Consider the following 17238-nt stretch of genomic DNA (forward strand, 5'->3'; position numbering starts at 1 on the left):
TGTCAAAGAGTTGAAGCATCCAGAGATGGAGTGAGCCTGCAGAGACACGAATACTGAGCCTGGGTTGTAAAGCATTAAAGGTTTTTCCTGGGCTTTGGGGTACCTGGAACCTGAAAGTCACTGCTTGGTCCAGAGCAGCCTTGCAGGGAAGTGTTTTGTGTGCATTGTTCATAAGAGGAAAACCCGAGGGCACAATTATAAACAGAGCCTGCGTCACGAGCGGCTTTCTGGCACCGCACTCCTGATAGTGGAGGATGGATTCCAGATCTCGCTTAAAAATAGAGAGGTTGTGTGTGTGCAGGGGAGGGTGGAAGCTCTGGGCAGGGTTGTGTGGAGGTGTTCAGCTGAGCATTGCCCCATGCTGAAGGAGACTTGGGAATGTGACTTATGGGGCAGGTGGAGAGCAGGATTTCCCTGGCTTTAGAAGAGTTGTTGCTGTCCTCAGCTATCTAGTGGGAAGTTCTAGAGGAGATGAAGCTGAATTGTACAGAGGTGCATGGTGGAAGGCCAAGGTTGGGGGAAAAACTGGGAGATCTGATTAGTTAGCAAGGTGGAAAAAAGTTTACCATGTGGGTGGTCAAACACAGGAACAGCCAAAAAGATTGTAGAAATATCTCTTGTTAAAGAAAATCGAAACTAGACTGAATTAAATGCTGAGGAATCTGATCTAAGCAGGATTTGATCCTGCTTTCTGCAGGAGAATGAGCTATAGGTTCCTTCAAACCTAAATGGTTTGCAATCTTCATTTGACCCTGGGAAAGTGTATTTCCTCTTCAGAGGGGATTTGGTACTGCAGTAGTGTGAGGACTGATGCTACAAGACTGTTATGGAACACGTCCCCTGTTGATTGCAACTGCTTTGTGAGCAACTGAGTTGCAATGAAGGGAAACTTTCGCTTCTAGGAGGGTGCCTGAAGTAAATTTAAAGCTTGGGCAACACTGTTTTTGTGAGTCCTCCTACCATGTAACTACTTCAAAGTGCTTTTGCACGTGGTAGGAGAGTACTATCCTGGAGCCAGGATTTGATGCTTGTCTTGTGACCGTTTGGCATGATTGTTGATTGCTTAAGCAGATCTCTCTGCCAAGAGGATCTCTGGCTTCAATTGCATTTGCCTGGGAAGAGGCATCGGTGCAATTCATCCCAGTCTTACTGGGAGAGCTGCAATGCCCTTATGTGGCTGCAGAGATTCAGTTAAATTGGAGACAAATTGTGTCGGGACATGCTTTGTCCTCTGGTCAGTCCCCTGTCTTTCCACTCCTCCAATTAGCCTTGAAATAATTGATTTCCATTAACTTCAGCTGAGATCTCAGCAGGTTTGTCTTTATTTTCAAAAATGGAAGCTTTGTGTAAATTGTGGAACTGTAGAAGAGATGGTATCCAGCCTCCTTTGAAAGCTGATGTTGGGCTTTCATGGGGAGTTTGTCTCAACTTAAGGAGTTCAGGCTGGAGCTGTAGATGCTGAAGGTACAGGGACTATAGATCCAGGGATCCAGAGGAGATAACCTGGAAAATCAGGCTTCAGTAACTGAGTGCTTGGGGACTTTTTTATTTGGGTTATTTTAATCCTGTCAGAGGTTGGTTTTATTTCAGAAAGAGCCATTTAATCGTAGAAACATGAAAGAAGCAGGGGTTAGAAAGGGTATGTTTTCCTCTTAAGGCGGTGTTTTCTAAAGTAGGTCGTGACCCTCTTATGCAGGAATTTTGCAGCTGCTATCCTAAGGGTTGGAACTATATCTGAGAGCTTTACAGAGGCAAAAGCAGGGGGTATTAAGCAGATCTACCCATTTGGGGTCTCCTTCCTCCCCATCATCCTTCAACAAAATGATCTCCTGCTTTTCAGGAATAAAGCAGCAAGCATTTGGCTGTGCCTGGTTTTCATTGTTTTGCTAAGCCGTTATGTTGGGAGAGATTAACCAGGGAGCAAATTTTCTCCGAAAGAGGCTGAGAGAGGCGGAGGGAAGAGCCTCAGCACTGACCTTGATCAGAGTGTCTGAGGTGGGCAGTGAGTGGGAACCCAGCACAGGAACATTAATTAACCCTGTGCTGCCCATGTCATCGGGACTGCAGCTGGCTCTGGTTGCAGCAGATCTGTGACTGCTGGGAGAGTTGGTTTGTCCAAGTTGTGCTACCCTGGCACAAAATGCCCTTGGGGTTTTTTCTGTCCATAGCAGCCCAAGAAATCTCTTCTCTTCCTACTGTTGCTCATATATTTGTTACCTGCTCCTAAACTTTATATAGCTTCCTGAATGAGCTTTTTCTTTTTCCCTCTGTGGGTGTTATCTCTCCCTATGCTTGTTTTCTCTTAGCAATGTGTTCAGCATCCTTGCTGTAGCTTCTGTCCTTTCTCTTGCCACCCTGGCATTTAATAAACAAACTGTGTGGCTGCAAAGCCTGAAGTGCCCATGTTGCCATGTTTTCTGAACTCTCCAAAGAAGCATGGAAACCCGTCTTTGTTTGGTCCCTGAAGCTGCTGCTGCCACCAAAGAGCAGCTTGCTTGTGGCACATCATGCTGCAGCTTGGCTTAATCCTCGCTTGATACGCTTTTGAGATTTCATTGTTTCTCTATAATTAGTGCTACAGAGGAGCTGAAAGAAATGACGAATTAGCGGGAGAGGGGGGAGTGGGGAGAGCAGGTGGTGATCGAACTAAAGAGAGCTGCCAGAAAAGTAGGAGCAGCAGGGAATTAAGTGGGAGGAGTCTCGAGTTCAGATGATTCTCTGCCATGTGCCCAGAAGGATTTAGTTTGGGATTTCATTACTGTTCAAATAATGCCATACACTCATAACAGATCGGATCCCTGTAGGCTGGGGCATTGTCCAGCACTTAGTGAAAAGCAGTTTTTGCCCTGAAGTCCTAGTGGGCATTGATCCCCCAGACTCGAGGACTGGAAAGGAGCTGTAGCCTGAGTGGTCCTGCTTTTAATTAGGCTGTATCTATTGTTTCTGGTAGTAACATCCTAAAAGAATAAAACACAAAGCTCTTCTTTGTGTGGTGACTTCTTTAAAGCCCTGCACTTCATCTTGTGAAGGGCTTGGTTCACAGTAATGATGTTGCATCTGGATTGTAAGAAGCACCTCTGCCAGTTGTGCTTACACAAACTGAGTTTAACTGGCACAGAAATCCTGGAAAGTCATGCTGGGGGGGTGGGGGGCCAAGCAGGGGTATGCTGACACTATTGAGTGTCTGAGATATCCAGAAAGAGTCTTTGAACACAGATACCTGTGCTTATGAGGACAGGTAGCTTTAGAGGTGTAAATACAAACTGAGAATCCAGCTGGGGAGTGAAAAGGGTTGTGTGACAAGACAGTCCTCTGAGGTGCACAGTCATATATTCTTCCAGCATCTGGCTTGTGTTTTCAGCCTCTATTACTATGCACTAAGACATCCAAGGAAAGAAATCATAATACTGGCACTTTGAATGTGTCAGCAGCAACATTTCTTCTGGGATCTAACTCTTTCCAAAGAACTGATACAGTGTTTGTTTTTTGTTCTGACTTCCAAAAGGCTATTGCTGTAGGGAGACCAGCAATGCTAGGAAGTGCAAACTCACTTCTGCCTTATGTCACCACTTCTGTGTGTGTTGCTCTCTTTTTCTTGAGTCCTTGTGTTTTTACTTTTTCCCTCTGTCGAAGAAGCAGCAGAAACAAACCAAGAGAAGCAGCTACTGGGTGAAGGGGAGTAGGTCAGGGCCACCCAGGATTCCCAGTGAGTGGGAATTAATTTATGCTGGGACTTGCTTTCATGCTGATTCCTGCACCTGCTGGGCAGAGTGACTACAGGGAGTGCATATGGAGGTTTGTTTTTGGGGTGTTTGTCCTGTGCTTAATGTAGTGTATTTCAGCCCTGCTCCTGGCAGTCTAAGCAAACTCTGCTGTCAAAACCTCCCCTCCTTGCTCTTTCTGGACACTTTCTGTTAAATATCTACATAGACCTCTCCATCATCTGTTATTTGCTCTAGAACCTGCTTACAGCACTCAAACTTTATTTTCAAAGCCCTTTGTAAATATTCTTGCTGTTATTGCTGTCCTTTTCCTAATAACTTTGTTTTGCCTTGTGCTGTGAATAGTCTCTGAAAAACAATATGTATGCAAGTAATAAATGGCCTCAGTCTTGAACTTCTTAAAAACCCATTTGCTTTGGAAAATAATAAAGCTTTAGCAACATTAGCATTCTGTGTTCTGCACACTTCTGCCGTTAAAATGTAAACTCCTGAGTACAGAGAGTCCTGGCAAGCTGATGCTGATGTCCAGGGTGCACTGGCCATGCCATAAAAAGTGAAGTCAAAGTCCTGTAGCTCCCACTGCAGCAGGTGCTGGTTGAAGATTAGAGGAGCAGAGTCCCACAGTTCAGGGCTTTTCAATTTATTGCAACTCAGAATGGAGCAGTTTTCCTCTGTCTTTCAGGGCTGAGTTTCAAGCTCTTTCCCTCACGTGGAACTTAGTGTGAGAAGATTCTTGATGATGATTTGTAGGGATCTTCAGTAGCCTTTGTTTGAAGATGAAAGTTTTTGCCCCCAGTTTATGTGAATGTACTAGGAAAAAAATCACAAAGCTTGCAAAAATGTGCTTTACCTGAGTTCCAGGATCTGGAAGTAGTTTTTATACTGTTAAAAATAGGAGAATCTGCTAAAATAGGTGTGTTACAGCAAAATGCAGAATAGTTGTTTTCATTTCTCTTTGTTTTTATTAGCATTTTTTAGGTATTTGCAATTGGAACATTTGAGCTATTTTCCACATATCCTACCCCCATTTTATTACTGTGGATTTTCACTCCTTTCCAGTGAAGTTTGTAAATGTGGGGAACCATGATGGAGGTAGAAAGTAAAACAACAAGGTGTCCTATTGATGAGAGGTGAATGTTGCAACAGCTTCTGGAAGCCAACAAAAATTAATTTAACATGAAATAGATTTTAAGTCTCACTATTGCAAACTCCCTTGCATGTCAAAGGTTATGATGGTGCTGGGTACTTTAAATCCAGAACTCTCTACTTGTAGCAGTTTGAAGGACTGTATGTTAAAATGTGGTATTTTTTTCCCTATTGGAATTTAAATGTTCTGGGGCTGTGGTTTTCAACCCAGAAACTGAGGCAGTGTGAGAGCTGGAGCTGAGCCGGCTTGAATGAAACCCACCTTGTGTCTTTGCATAAAATGAGGAGAGATGAGAACAGCATTTAGTGCATAAAAAATTTGAAAAATCTCATTAGGGCTGGTAGCAAAGAGTGGCTTGTTTTGACACTTTGGGTGAACACATCAGATTAAAAGTCTGTGTGACCTCAGTGACATATCTTTTAAAAGTACATGAGTAGAATCACTCTTTTGTAAGGAAGCTGGAGTCTGGGGAGGGTTTTTGGTCTGCTGAGCTGTAATGATCCCTGGAAGGGATCATAAAGATCCACTTGTTTTCATTCAGTTTGCCCAGCACTTGGATGTGGTGGCTGAGCCAACCCAGGGAGCTGCGCAGTGGGGAGTGCCTGGAGCGCTTTCACTGGGTTTTTACCTGGCTCTGCTGTCTTTGCTGTCTGACATTCAGAATTTTGTTGTCTGGTCTCCCTCTTTTCCTGCTGAAGTCCATCAAGTGTTGGTAACTCTCTCTTTTCCCCCCAGGGAGTGGAGCCACTGCGGTGGTCCAGGCAGCCTTCTGCGCTCCGAAGAAGGAAAAGGTGGCGATTAAACGGATCAATCTTGAGAAGTGTCAGACAAGCATGGATGAACTCCTGGTATGCAATAGAATTGTCTGGGGATTTGTATTTCAGTTATTTCTGAGGTATCTCTTTGCCAAGTGCCTTAAAACCTTTCTTGAAGTGGGGTGTAGGTGAGGGAACTCGACCGACTTCATTAGAGGCAGCTCAGTTGTCCTGGTTGTGGGACATGGTACTTAAAATGTTAAAAAGATCAAATGTGCAAAACTTCAGACTGTTTGTGTAGAGCTCTGCACTTTGTATAATCCCTTTGTTTTGAACTGAGTTAATGTGCAAGTGTGAAGATCTGCTGTACCCACAAGAGCTCTGAAGTTTGAGGGGGATCCAGAGTACATGCTTTCAGAACATTTAAAATTGAAGGAAATGACTTTATTTTCTTTTCCTTTCCTGCAGTTCTTTACATTTTTTCCCATTCACCTGTGAAGAGAAGAACTGAATGAATTAGCTGTTGTTCCTAATCTCTTTCTGGTAGTGATGCCGGCTAAAGGGATCGCTGACATATTGCAGGCTGCCATATGGAAACCCCCTTAATTCTGAGTTCAGAACAGGAGACAGAGTCTTTTGGAGCTGCAGCGCTGTAATTCTCTGCTGCTCCGTGCCTCTTTTCTCAAGGTTGTCTCAATGAAGAACTGAATTTTGCAGTAGCTGTGGTAACTGAAATTTCCCTTTTCTCATCTGGCTCCAGTGTTGATGGGTTTGGTTTTCTCTTTGTATGTGAGCTGGTGTCTCTGTAGTGCAGTGGTTGTCTCATTCACCTCACATCTGGAAGGTCCCTGAATTTAAGCAAGGCAGACACAGACATTCCTGTGAACGTTAAGGTGTCTCCAATAGAATAAGAACACTCTCTGGGGCAAAGTTTTCCACAGTAAATACTGGCATTATGGAGATGAGGCCTGGTACCATCTTTTCTTCTGAAGCAGCTCTCTAGGATTTTTATAATCCTGATTTGTCTTTCTGTCCCCCCTCAACAGCTGCTGTAGTTTACCTCAGGCACTTGTTTTGGTGCTTGCAGTTAAAAGGTAGAACAGAAACAGAATTTGGGAGTCCTGCTACCTCTGCACTTGTACAATCTTCAGCAAATCACCTGAACCACAGTTCCAGTTTCCATTTAGTATCTAATGGTATTTCTGTTGTTATGGCTATGTGCAAATCTGCCCTGGTTAAGAGGAAAGGCCCCATTCAGTCTGCCAGTGCTCCTGAGGAGGGTTGCGTGTGGGACTCAAGATGGCCTGTGTTCAAATCCTCTTATGGCTCGTGCTAGTGTAGGAGTTCAAGATCTCTTCTCACAGTTGGTCTTTTTGTCCTTATACCAACCTTGGTATCCTTTTCAAGCCTTTTGTGTGGCTTGCCCATACTACCCTGCCTCCGTGGTATTCCTGACTGCATTGTCAGGATGTAGTAATTGAGACTGTGATTCTTTGAGTAATTGCCAATTCTGACTAAAAACATTAGGTTCAGAAAGAGACACTGCAGAGACTTGATGTAATTTTAGATAAGTACTTCTAATTGCACATTTAAAGTCTCTGGCTGACCCATTCCTCACAATGATTTTTCTTTTTATGGGTGGGTCTGCAATGTATTGCTGTTGTAAGCTCTCCAGAGCTTCCAGTTTTGTGACTGGATCTGGTGTGGGTCCTTCTCTGGGTTAAGTATGCAGCTCTAAGTGTTCTTGAATTTAAAAGTCATGGAGGGATGGAGGGGAATAAAGTTGGTTCTGATCTGTAGCAGTTTCCAGGAGCAGGGGTTGTTGAGGTAGTTGTGTTGTGTGAAAAACTGTTTTCCCTGGGTTTGTTCTGAATATGTCAATCTACCAGATCACCAGTGTTGTTTCTCAGTGCAAGAGCCAAAAGAATGGAAGTTCCTGATTTCTCAGCTCTTTGTGCTTCACTTCTTTTTACCTTGTGTCCCTATCTGCTTCTACCCTAAAATAAATATTCTCAAGTTTTGCAGTCTTGTAGCCTCCCTTCATGGCAGTTTTCCCAATTAGTTTATTAACTTTTCTGAGCAACGACTTTGTATTGCAGGATTGTGCCTTCCCCATAAAAAAACCCCCAAAGTTAACTGTAGGTGGTTGCAGGTTACAGTGGTTTTAAGAAGCAAATACAAAGACAAATATGATGAGCTCACGCTGGGATATGTTATGCCCCTACCTTGCTTTCTCCTCTCCCCTAGTGCAGTTAAAATCACAAACTGGGGCTTTCATGGGGCTTCTGTTGCTCTGAAGGTATTTGGGCACAGCAGTCAGCTTGTGGTGAACTCTGCTTTCCTGCCTGGGGTCAGGTGAGTGCTTGTGGGTTACAGCACTGCCCACTCATTGGGCAGTGTGATAGCAAAGGGAAAATTGTACTTAAATTATTTTTCTGCAGTGCCTCACACTCTTAGAATTCTCTGTTGAAGCAAGCTTCCTTATTCCCAGAAGCTGCATAGCCAAGAGCGCAGAACAGTCTCACATTACTTGGGAGAGGGTAGGGAGACCAGCAAACCATACTGCCATCCTTAAAAAGTTGATTTGGTTCTTGTAAACCTCTTTCAATGTCTGTGCTGCTTAGTGGTTTGCACTTGTAGTTCTTGGGATGGAGGAGAAGAGAAAGGTTAATTTGGAGTGGGAAATGCAGAGTAAGTGGCTCTATTGCCAGCTGGATGGATCAGTGGCCTTGAGCTTCCTTTAAGCCTAGCAGGTGTCCCGAGGCCAGGAAATCTGGGATCACATCCTTGCTTTGGAGATGCTGTGCTTAGTGTAAGTGCTATGACTTGGCTCTTTAAAGGTATTGATCTTGAACCTTTTATCTCAATATACATTTGAGCTGTGGGGGTGGTCAGGAATAAACTGCACACTTTGCATATACTGTATGACATTCCAGGTTAATGCACTAAATTTATTTATTGCTGCTATGGGGTATGGAAAATGCAGGAAGGGCCAGCTTTGTTGAATCATGAGCAGGCCATGTCAAGGGCGTTCAGCTGAAGTGCTAATTGCTGTAAAGAATGTAGACAGCAGGAGTAATGCTGTGCAGAGATGTGCCTCCTCCTAACCCAGCTACTGAATTAGGTGATGTTTGTCAGGAATTTATTTCCATGCTTCGTTTTCATCTTTTTTCCTGTACATTTTTGAATGCTCATAGATCTTTCCTAGCCTGCCTGTGGGATTCAGCTGACAGAGAAGTACAATGTAGCTTATAGGGATTCCTGCTCAGAGGTGTGACTGGGAGTGGAGTGCAGGGACAGGTGGTCAAATACAGTCATGTCTAAAAATGGTCTTGGACTTTTTGATTTATTGCTGAAGTTCCACTTTTTATTTGTCTTGCAACCCACAGTAGTTAACAACCACACTGGTATGGGTTTGCAAACAGTCTGCTTGTTCATGTGTTGTATTTCACAGCTGCACACCATTCAGAGCTGTGTTTTGCACTCTTTTCCATTGTGGGATGCTGGTTGCTCTGCTGCTGTTGCCAGTCCTTGAAACAGTGGGGTAACATCTGCCTCAAAATAACCATGCTTCCAACCTTTTTTCTTGTATAAGTGTTTTCTTGTTTTAAAGAATTACTCATTTAAAAGGCCTTAAATCCCCCCTCTGTCCTACAAACTCTTTAATTCATTTTCATGTAATTAAAGCTGAGTTTTCTTTCATCCAGATGGAGACTTTTTTCTCCATGAGTAGCAGATGACGTGGGTTGTCAGCTTAGCAGTTACCAGGAATGTTGAACAGCAGAGAGGGAAACATAAGCTATGGGATATTTCATATTGTGCTTTCTCAGCTAGGGGGAAATGCTGCCTATTTATTCCCTAAGATGATTCAACAGGAGACAGGCTCAAGAAGAGCATGGGAGACGTGGTGTTGCTGTTCCTAGAAAGATTCCAAAATCATCGTGCTCCAGAGACTGATTGCCCTGGGCCTGACAGGTTGCACACAAGAGGTGAAGGTGCTGCTCTTTCAGTGCTATGGCCAGAGGGCAGTTAAGGAGGCTCAGGGAACAAATTGAACTGCAGTTAAACAGAAATGTCCTTTAGAATTTCATGGAAATAACCCAGGGAACTTGCTGCCAATAGCATGGAGATCAAACATTGCGTGAGATTAAATAAATCAACATATAGTTGAGAAGGTTAAATTAGATAGGATTTAAAAAAGGGATTATGAGCTCCCCTGGTTTAAATCATAAGCCAACTGTTAACTGCCCAGGCTTAGTCAGAAATCTACCCTCTAGGCAGATAATTGTGTAACTGCTTTTACACCTTCTTTTGAAGACTTGGACAGGATATTGAACTGCCTTTGATCTGATGGAGCACTTCCTACAAGTGGTTTAACCAGACTATAAGGTTGTTGGGGACAAAGCAGCAGATTGCTGTGGAAGTAGTACAGATGTTTCATCCATGCCTGTCATCTGATGGGAATTTCCATTATAATTCTATTTCCAGGCCTGAGACTTTCATGCTTGCTCCACGGAAAAGAAGTCCCCAAGTGTCAGTGCCAGGGAATCTGATAAATGACATGTGCTTTCTGCATGGTTATTTGATCTGCTGAGTTACACGTTCCTTGCATGTTGGGATTGCAGCTTAAGACTTAAGCCTGTGCTGGGTACAGCTTGGTTGTATTGTTTATCAAAGCAGCAACAATAGCAGTCTTAATTACTGGACTGTTTTAGGTTTTGTTTTGGTTTTGTTTTGTTATTTTTTTTGGTGTAAAGTTCACGATGCACATCAGAATTTATGGTAGGTGAAATCCTGAACATCCAATATCTTTCTTCTCTTGGACTGGATGAGCATGAGATGGTGCATGTAAAGAATTTCAGAGAGTTTACAGCTGTCTGTGGGCACTAATCACTCTGAAAGCATTGTTGAGCTGTAAGCACTGGGTATTCCTCTGAGCAACTGTAAGGATCAGTGGTAGGTTAGCTGGGGATGTGGGTAAAGTTGGCTTGCTTGTATCTCAGAGGAGGCAGTCACTCACCCATTTGATTTTTGGCTGAAACCAATAAAAAATGGCCATGTAGGAATTGCTGCACCACAACAGTTAAGAAACACTTGCTTCCTTCAGTAAATTTTCACCAATGATGAAGATTTTGAACGAGGGAATGACCACTGAATGAGGCTGAAGAGTAGCCATTAAAATGGACAAGTGCTGAATGACTTGCCATGGCATTATTTTGTTCCCATCACTGAAGATTACTTAATGTGTGAACTGTTTTTATCCCTTTCAGAATTGTTTCTTTTCCACTGTTGTTCTAGAGCTAATCTAACCCCTCTTTACTCATGCCAGTTTAGTTCCTGCAGCCACTTAAGGCAAGGAATTGAACTGAATAATCCAAGGAGTGGGAGTTGAATCAGAATCTCTGATTTTGTGCTTTTCCCCCACCTTCTTAAAAAACGTGTCTCGAGTTAATTTTGATAGAAGAACATGTTTGGGTTTGTTTTTTGTTTTAGTTATGTTGCCACCTCCAAAGGCAAATGAATTATTATTGTCAATTTTTTAACCTGTTAGCTAAACTGTTAAAATTTCACTTGGAGCAGAATGTGAATGGCTATGGCTGCCTATAGGACTGGAGCTCTAAATCCTGCTTTAAAAGGATGAAGAGCAGCTTTAATACCTTATTTCCCAGATGAAATCTCACGGTATAAGATCTTTGCCAGCCATAGTTGAAGCATTGGTGTTTTCAAGGGGTGATCACATCTGACCTGCTTTGATTTCTGCTCTAGCCATGCTTTCCCTCCCCACTTCTCCTATGGTTGTGATTCCCTTCAAACAGGGTAGCCACACTGGCAGCTCTCTGTACTCCTCTGAAGTTGCAGGTAGCCAGATGAAAGCACTCTGCTGCTATGCTATCTCTCTAGAGTTTATGTCAATATGTAGGAAGTAAAACTAAATAAAGCATAATTTTTATCCTGGTAATTGAGAGCAAGTGCCTCTGAAGCAAGCCTCAGGGGCAGACAAATACAGAGTAAAAGGTGATGTGAAAAGAAAATAGCATTAAGAAACTTGAGCTGGTCGCTAAAACACAGCCTTACCTGCTCCTATTAATTCAAACTTCAATTGTGTGTCACTGGGCAAATAAACCCTCAACCAAAATAGCTGATCTCCAGAAGTATGTCTGACTTACAGGAGACTAATAGGTTGCTTATGATTCTAGATTATACTTCACTGCACTTTTATGACTGTTTTGTAAGCCTTGAAATGTTTCTTTTATTGCCTATAGAAGTACTGAAAACATTTGTCAGAACCTTTAATGGAAGCCATGGAGGCATTTAGAGCTAATCCCAGTCTATTTGCTTTTGGTATTTGACAATACAGATATTTTTAATATCTCGCCCTGGGTGAGCGTGTAACCATTTCCAAACCATTGCCTGTGTCTAGACTTGTTTTTGTCGGGAATTCTTTCTCCATAGCTGAGCAGAAAGCAGAGGAATTTATGGGAATTGGCAGGAAGGCTGTCTCTCATCACTGAAGCCATGGAGTGTGAGGAGTGTTGGGTGGAAGAGCTGCTTATCACCCACTGCATCTGTGGATGGCTTGGGAGTCTGTATCAAGTGACCCATGGCTGTTGGCAGAGAGGGAATAGAGCAGCCCAAATGAATTATTACAGAGGTGTGGAAATCACTGAGATTTTTATTAGCAGTCTTCCAATATAGTTTTAATGCTGGGGAAAATATGGGAAGCACAGTTGCAACTCTGTTATCTGGGGGTAGCAATCTTATTAGGGAGGTGGGAAGAGGAAACCTTTACCTGCTGTGACTTTGTTGTGTTTGAAGAGCAGCAAACTCTCCCAAAAGCTTTGGGAATAGTATTAAAGCTGAGCTTACTACACACAAAATGGCTGTTTTACTGCATTTTATCCCTTCCTACTCGAAGTATGCTTTTGAGCAGAGCTGCCCAGTGATCCTTGAGTGGGATCTCTGCTTTATCTCCAGCCCTTCAGCCCCTGCATTTGTACTGCTGGAGCAGGCTGTGGATGTATGCTAGAATTGGCTTGGTTTCAGTTATGCCAGGAAGCATTTTAACCAAAGCCCCTGTGATTTGCCACTATCACTTTAAACAGTTGTATGGGTTGAGTTTTCAGGATGTTGGTACCCTCTTTGAGGGAGAGCAGGAACTAAGCTTTGATGTAGCCAGAGTAAGATTAGCCTAGAAAACTGCTGAAAATGAAATGGGGGTTTGGGGGTGGGAGGGAAAGTCTGCCTGGCTGCTGTTCCTTCTGATTGCTAATAATGTAAAAACACTGAAAATCATGGGCTGTGATGCAATTAATTATTCAGAGCTGTGCTACGCTGTGAGAAAAATGGATTAATCTGCCTGTATTATACATCCACTGGCTGACAGAGGTGTTTAATTGCACAGATCAGGTTTGTGATTATTTATTTTCCATCTTTATGCTTTGGTGCACATGACAGACTTCAGCTATTTTTTTAGCTGTGTTTCCCAGCCCAGGGAGCAGATTGTGGTAGTGAATGAGAGAGGAAGTTCTTAGAAAATAATAATAAAATGTTAAGTGTCACCAAATGCCTGAAAATTTCTGTAGTATGGGGCTGCTTAAATGGCAAAAATCTGATCTAGGTCTAGGATCTTAAGTAAACTTGGTCCAGACTTTGTCTCATTGCCTCCTGTACTCAGTAGCATACACATATATATATTAAATATGCAATGTTTGTATACATTTCTCATATTACTCTCTTGATCTCTCAGGAAACTGCTTCAAAATATTTTGAGCAGCTGAGAAAATATAAAGCCAGCTTCTCTAGATACTTTCTGAGAGTGGTGGATTTGGGGCAGGTCTGGCTGATGGGATGGATTACCAGTCCTTGCTCTTTTCCACCTTGGTTTCCTCTGGTTTCCTTGATCTTGTGTAGTACATTTTAATTGTCAGAGAGAGAACTACAGAGAAGCACAGAAAACTCCAAAGTTGCTGATTTATTTCCTTTGTGAAAAATGACTTGACACAAGTGAAAGTTTGCAAGGAAGGGAGCTGGAGCTGTCAGACTAAGCAAAATATATTGTTTTAGGCTGTATTTATTTTCACAGAGTGTTTTTTAGTCAGAGTATGCTACATGGAGATGAATAGCTTATTCCTCTTCAAATATCCTTTCCTGTTTAGAAGGATTCTTCTTTAATCTGCTTGTTAAGTTTCCTGGAAAGTTGGTGCCTCTCCTGGGGAAGCAGAAAGAGGAACCAATTGCTTTGGATTCCTCAAAGGCACCTACTCCCTGAAAAGCAGTGCTAAGTGGATAAATCAACATGAGCCTGTTCCTTTGGAGCTGTGATTGCCAGCTCAGGCCGTGCCAAAGGGAAGCAGTGGCTTTACTCTGAACTCAATCACAAGCAAAGCTTTGTACAGGAGCAGGAGGAAAATGTGCTGCGTTTGTGGGGTGTCCTGGGCACGAGTGAATTCTTCTCAAAGCTCTTTCTTGTACTTCAGTCCCAGGGAAGTCTTGTGCTTAGAGGGAGGGAAGGATCAGGGGTGAAGGGCCTTGCTCTTCTCCTCCTGTATGTCCTGTGGAGGGGTGCTGTAGTTGAGAGCAGAAGTTTGGGGTATGAGAGGATGAGTGTCTGGGGTACAATTTGTCAGGTTGGGGGACTTGGCTGAAGCACAGAGGCTCAGCTGGGTGCAGTGCAGGGGTGCCAGGCTTGGCTTGGGGGATGGCGTTTGTCTATGGACAGCCAAGAAACTGTGAGTCTTTCTGTCCAAAGTGGTGATTTGTGCTTGCGTAATGAAATCAGTCAATGTGGTGTTGTTCTCTCCATAACCTGGAAAATCTCAACTCTGAACCCATAACCAAAACTAAGACTAAGCACTGTCTAGACTCAAAACACTTTAATATCTGAATATATTTCATATTGTTCTAGACTGGTAGTAGCTACTGACTTTCTAATCTCAAAATGATCTCTCTCTTCCTCCAGTGTGACAAAGGATACAGCTGTCCTTTGTGCCTTCAACCTATTTGAGCTAAACCATCTGCTTTCCTGCTGGGAAGAAACTTTAGGAATTAGAGGCCTTTTTCCCCAGAGGCCAATATTTCCCTTTCTCATCCAAATGATAATCTTCAACAGATTAAGCATCTGTTGCATAGTGTTTTACTGAAAGGAGAAGTCAGCATGAACTTCCTAGGTCACGAACTAGAGTGAATTTTTGGGAATGTTCTGTTGTAGCTGCGTGCAGGTATTTTGATTGCCACCACTTTGATATCCTTGCCATGGGTTTTTTGGTTAACTTTTTCTTCCTCTAGACAGGCAGAAAGAACACCCTAAAATACCTTTTGGCTCTAGTATGATGCAGCCTGAGTGTTTAGAGTATTTCTGGATTTTCTGCATTTACCTTCTAGGTATCCTTTTTCTTTGCAGCCTTGCTCTGTCTTGAGGAAGATAACTTCTGTGCCCAAGGAGTAATTATCACTGTGTCCAACTGCTAATGTTTTATTTTTTTCTACAGAAAGAAATTCAAGCCATGAGTCAGTGCCATCACCCCAACATTGTATCTTACTACACATCGTTTGTGGTGAAAGATGAGCTTTGGCTGGTGATGAAGTTGCTTAGTGGAGGTGAGTGGTCCAATTTCTTTACCCTAAAGGCAGGATAAAAACCTGTCCTCCCTCCTTCCCCTCTCCTTTCTTTACCTCTTAAGGTTCCCACCCAGGAATTAAGAATTGTAGAGTTGTTTAGGTTGGAAAAGATCTCTAGGATCAGAAAGTCCAAGGATTACCCCATAACTGCCAAGTTCATGACTAAAACCTGTCCCCAGGTGTCATATACACATGACTTTTAAACACCTGTGAGGATGGTGACTCCATGACCTCCCAGACAGCCTGTTCCAATGCTGAGCAACCCTTTCCATGAAGAAACGTTTCCTAATATCCAATCCAAACTTTCCCTGGTGCAAGTCAAGGCAGCTTCCTTTTGTCCTACTGCTTGTTCCCTGGGAGCAGAGCTTGACCTCCACCTGGCTGCCTCCTCCTCTCTGGGAGTTGTGCAAAGCCTGAAATTCCCCCAAGAGCCTCATTTTCTACAGTCTGAACCTCTTTCCCAGCTCCCTCAGCCACTCCTGGTGCTCCAGACCCTTCCCCAGCTCTGTTCCCTTCTCTGGACTCGCTCCAGCACTTCAAAGTCTTTCTTGTCATGAGGGACCCAAAAGTGACTCCAGAATCTGAGGTGTGGTCTCAGCAGTGCTGAGTACAGGGGACAATCCCAGCCCTGGCCCTGCCGCCACACTATTGCTGACTCAGGCCAGGTGCCATTGGCCTTCTTGCCCATCTGGCCACACTCTGGCTCATGTTCAGCCACTGTCAACCGGCACCCCCCAGGCCCCTTCCCACCAGGCATCTTTCCAGCCATTCTGTATGAATAATATTTGATGGTAACCCATTCAGCTCAGAAATAGCTTCTCATGTTATGCCAATTAGTAGTAATACCTAACTGGCTTTTGAAAATCACTACCTGCTTAACACAGAGCCAGGGAAACTTCCCTTTTCTGGATTTATTCTCTCAGATGCTGGAGAAACAACTTTTTTGAGAGAGTGAGTTTGAAAATTTTGTATCAGTAAGGTTTTATTTGAAGTCATAATATTTTCCAGGATCCCTGTTTAATTTATAGTTGAGACAAGAAATGGACTCAAGTTCTGGATGTTAACACAAAGTGCTGTTGCTAAATCCTGGGCCTGTCTTTAGGAAGACTTCATTTTCCTGGCACTGCAGCAAACAGGAATTGAAAACTGAAAAAAAAAAAAAATCCTATTTTCTTACTTTTTGAAAAAAACTCAACCTGGCTTCTCTGTTCTTGGCTTAATTTTGTGGACTGTAAAATGCCAGGAGATGATGTGGAAAAATCTGGCTAAACCTGTTTGCATTTTGCACAAGAGCTCAGCAATGACCATAAAACATGTCTCTTTGAAGGTGTTCTTTAGAGAATTTTAGCAGTTCTCTTGGAAGAAATTCCATGCCAGCCTTAAGTCTGTCTTAAAGGGTTTTTCATGTCTCATGTGCTCACGTGTCATTAAGCAATGGCCTCTGTTTTCTTAGAGGGACATGTAAAAGGTCATTAAAGATGTGATGACTGTTTGTGTGTGGAAAAGAATCCCCTGCCAGCTTAGAGCAAGCAGTGTTGCTGTGTGTATAGAAAGTGTATCTATGGGAAAGTTTCCACAACATGAAGTAATGGCATTTCAGGGGTGCTGGAGAGGCAGCAGCAATGGGTTTGGCCTTTTCCAGGAGTACACAACCTCTTGAAGAAAATGCACAGCTGCGTTCATCACTTCACAGCAGTTTTCTGTCACAATGAGGCTCATCCTTGAACCTCCAAATATTGTCTCTGTTTGTTCTCAATTATCTGTGGAGGTAGAGTTTTTTTGGGGTTTTTTTTGTGTAAAGCTGGGGAAAAGTCAGGCCATCATTATCAAGACAACACAGATGTAATGACTACACTGGAAAATTTCCGGAAAAAATAATTATTGTTTCAGAACCAGCCTCTTGCTGGTGTGAATGATGACCTGTTTCTCATTTAATATTCCCTTTGAATGGGCTTTTATGTTCTTCAACCTGATAATTGACCCTTGTGCAGCTCTG

General features: G+C 43.1%; 1 protein-coding gene across 2 annotated transcripts in view; it reads left to right on the plus strand.

The window, feature by feature from the left end:
- The window catches only part of OXSR1 (oxidative stress responsive kinase 1), an 87392-nt gene that overhangs the window by 13414 nt on the left and 56740 nt on the right, over positions 1–17238 (plus strand). For both annotated transcript variants that reach the window (XM_050971075.1, XM_009085778.4), the window contains exons 2-3: positions 5605–5717; positions 15113–15221. In XM_050971075.1, coding sequence (XP_050827032.1) covers positions 5605–5717; positions 15113–15221 — 222 coding nt within the window. The remainder of the gene's footprint in view (positions 1–5604; positions 5718–15112; positions 15222–17238) is intronic.

This window comes from Serinus canaria, chromosome 2 (genome assembly GCF_022539315.1).
Source record: "Serinus canaria isolate serCan28SL12 chromosome 2, serCan2020, whole genome shotgun sequence".
NCBI classification, from domain to species: domain Eukaryota; kingdom Metazoa; phylum Chordata; class Aves; order Passeriformes; family Fringillidae; genus Serinus; species Serinus canaria.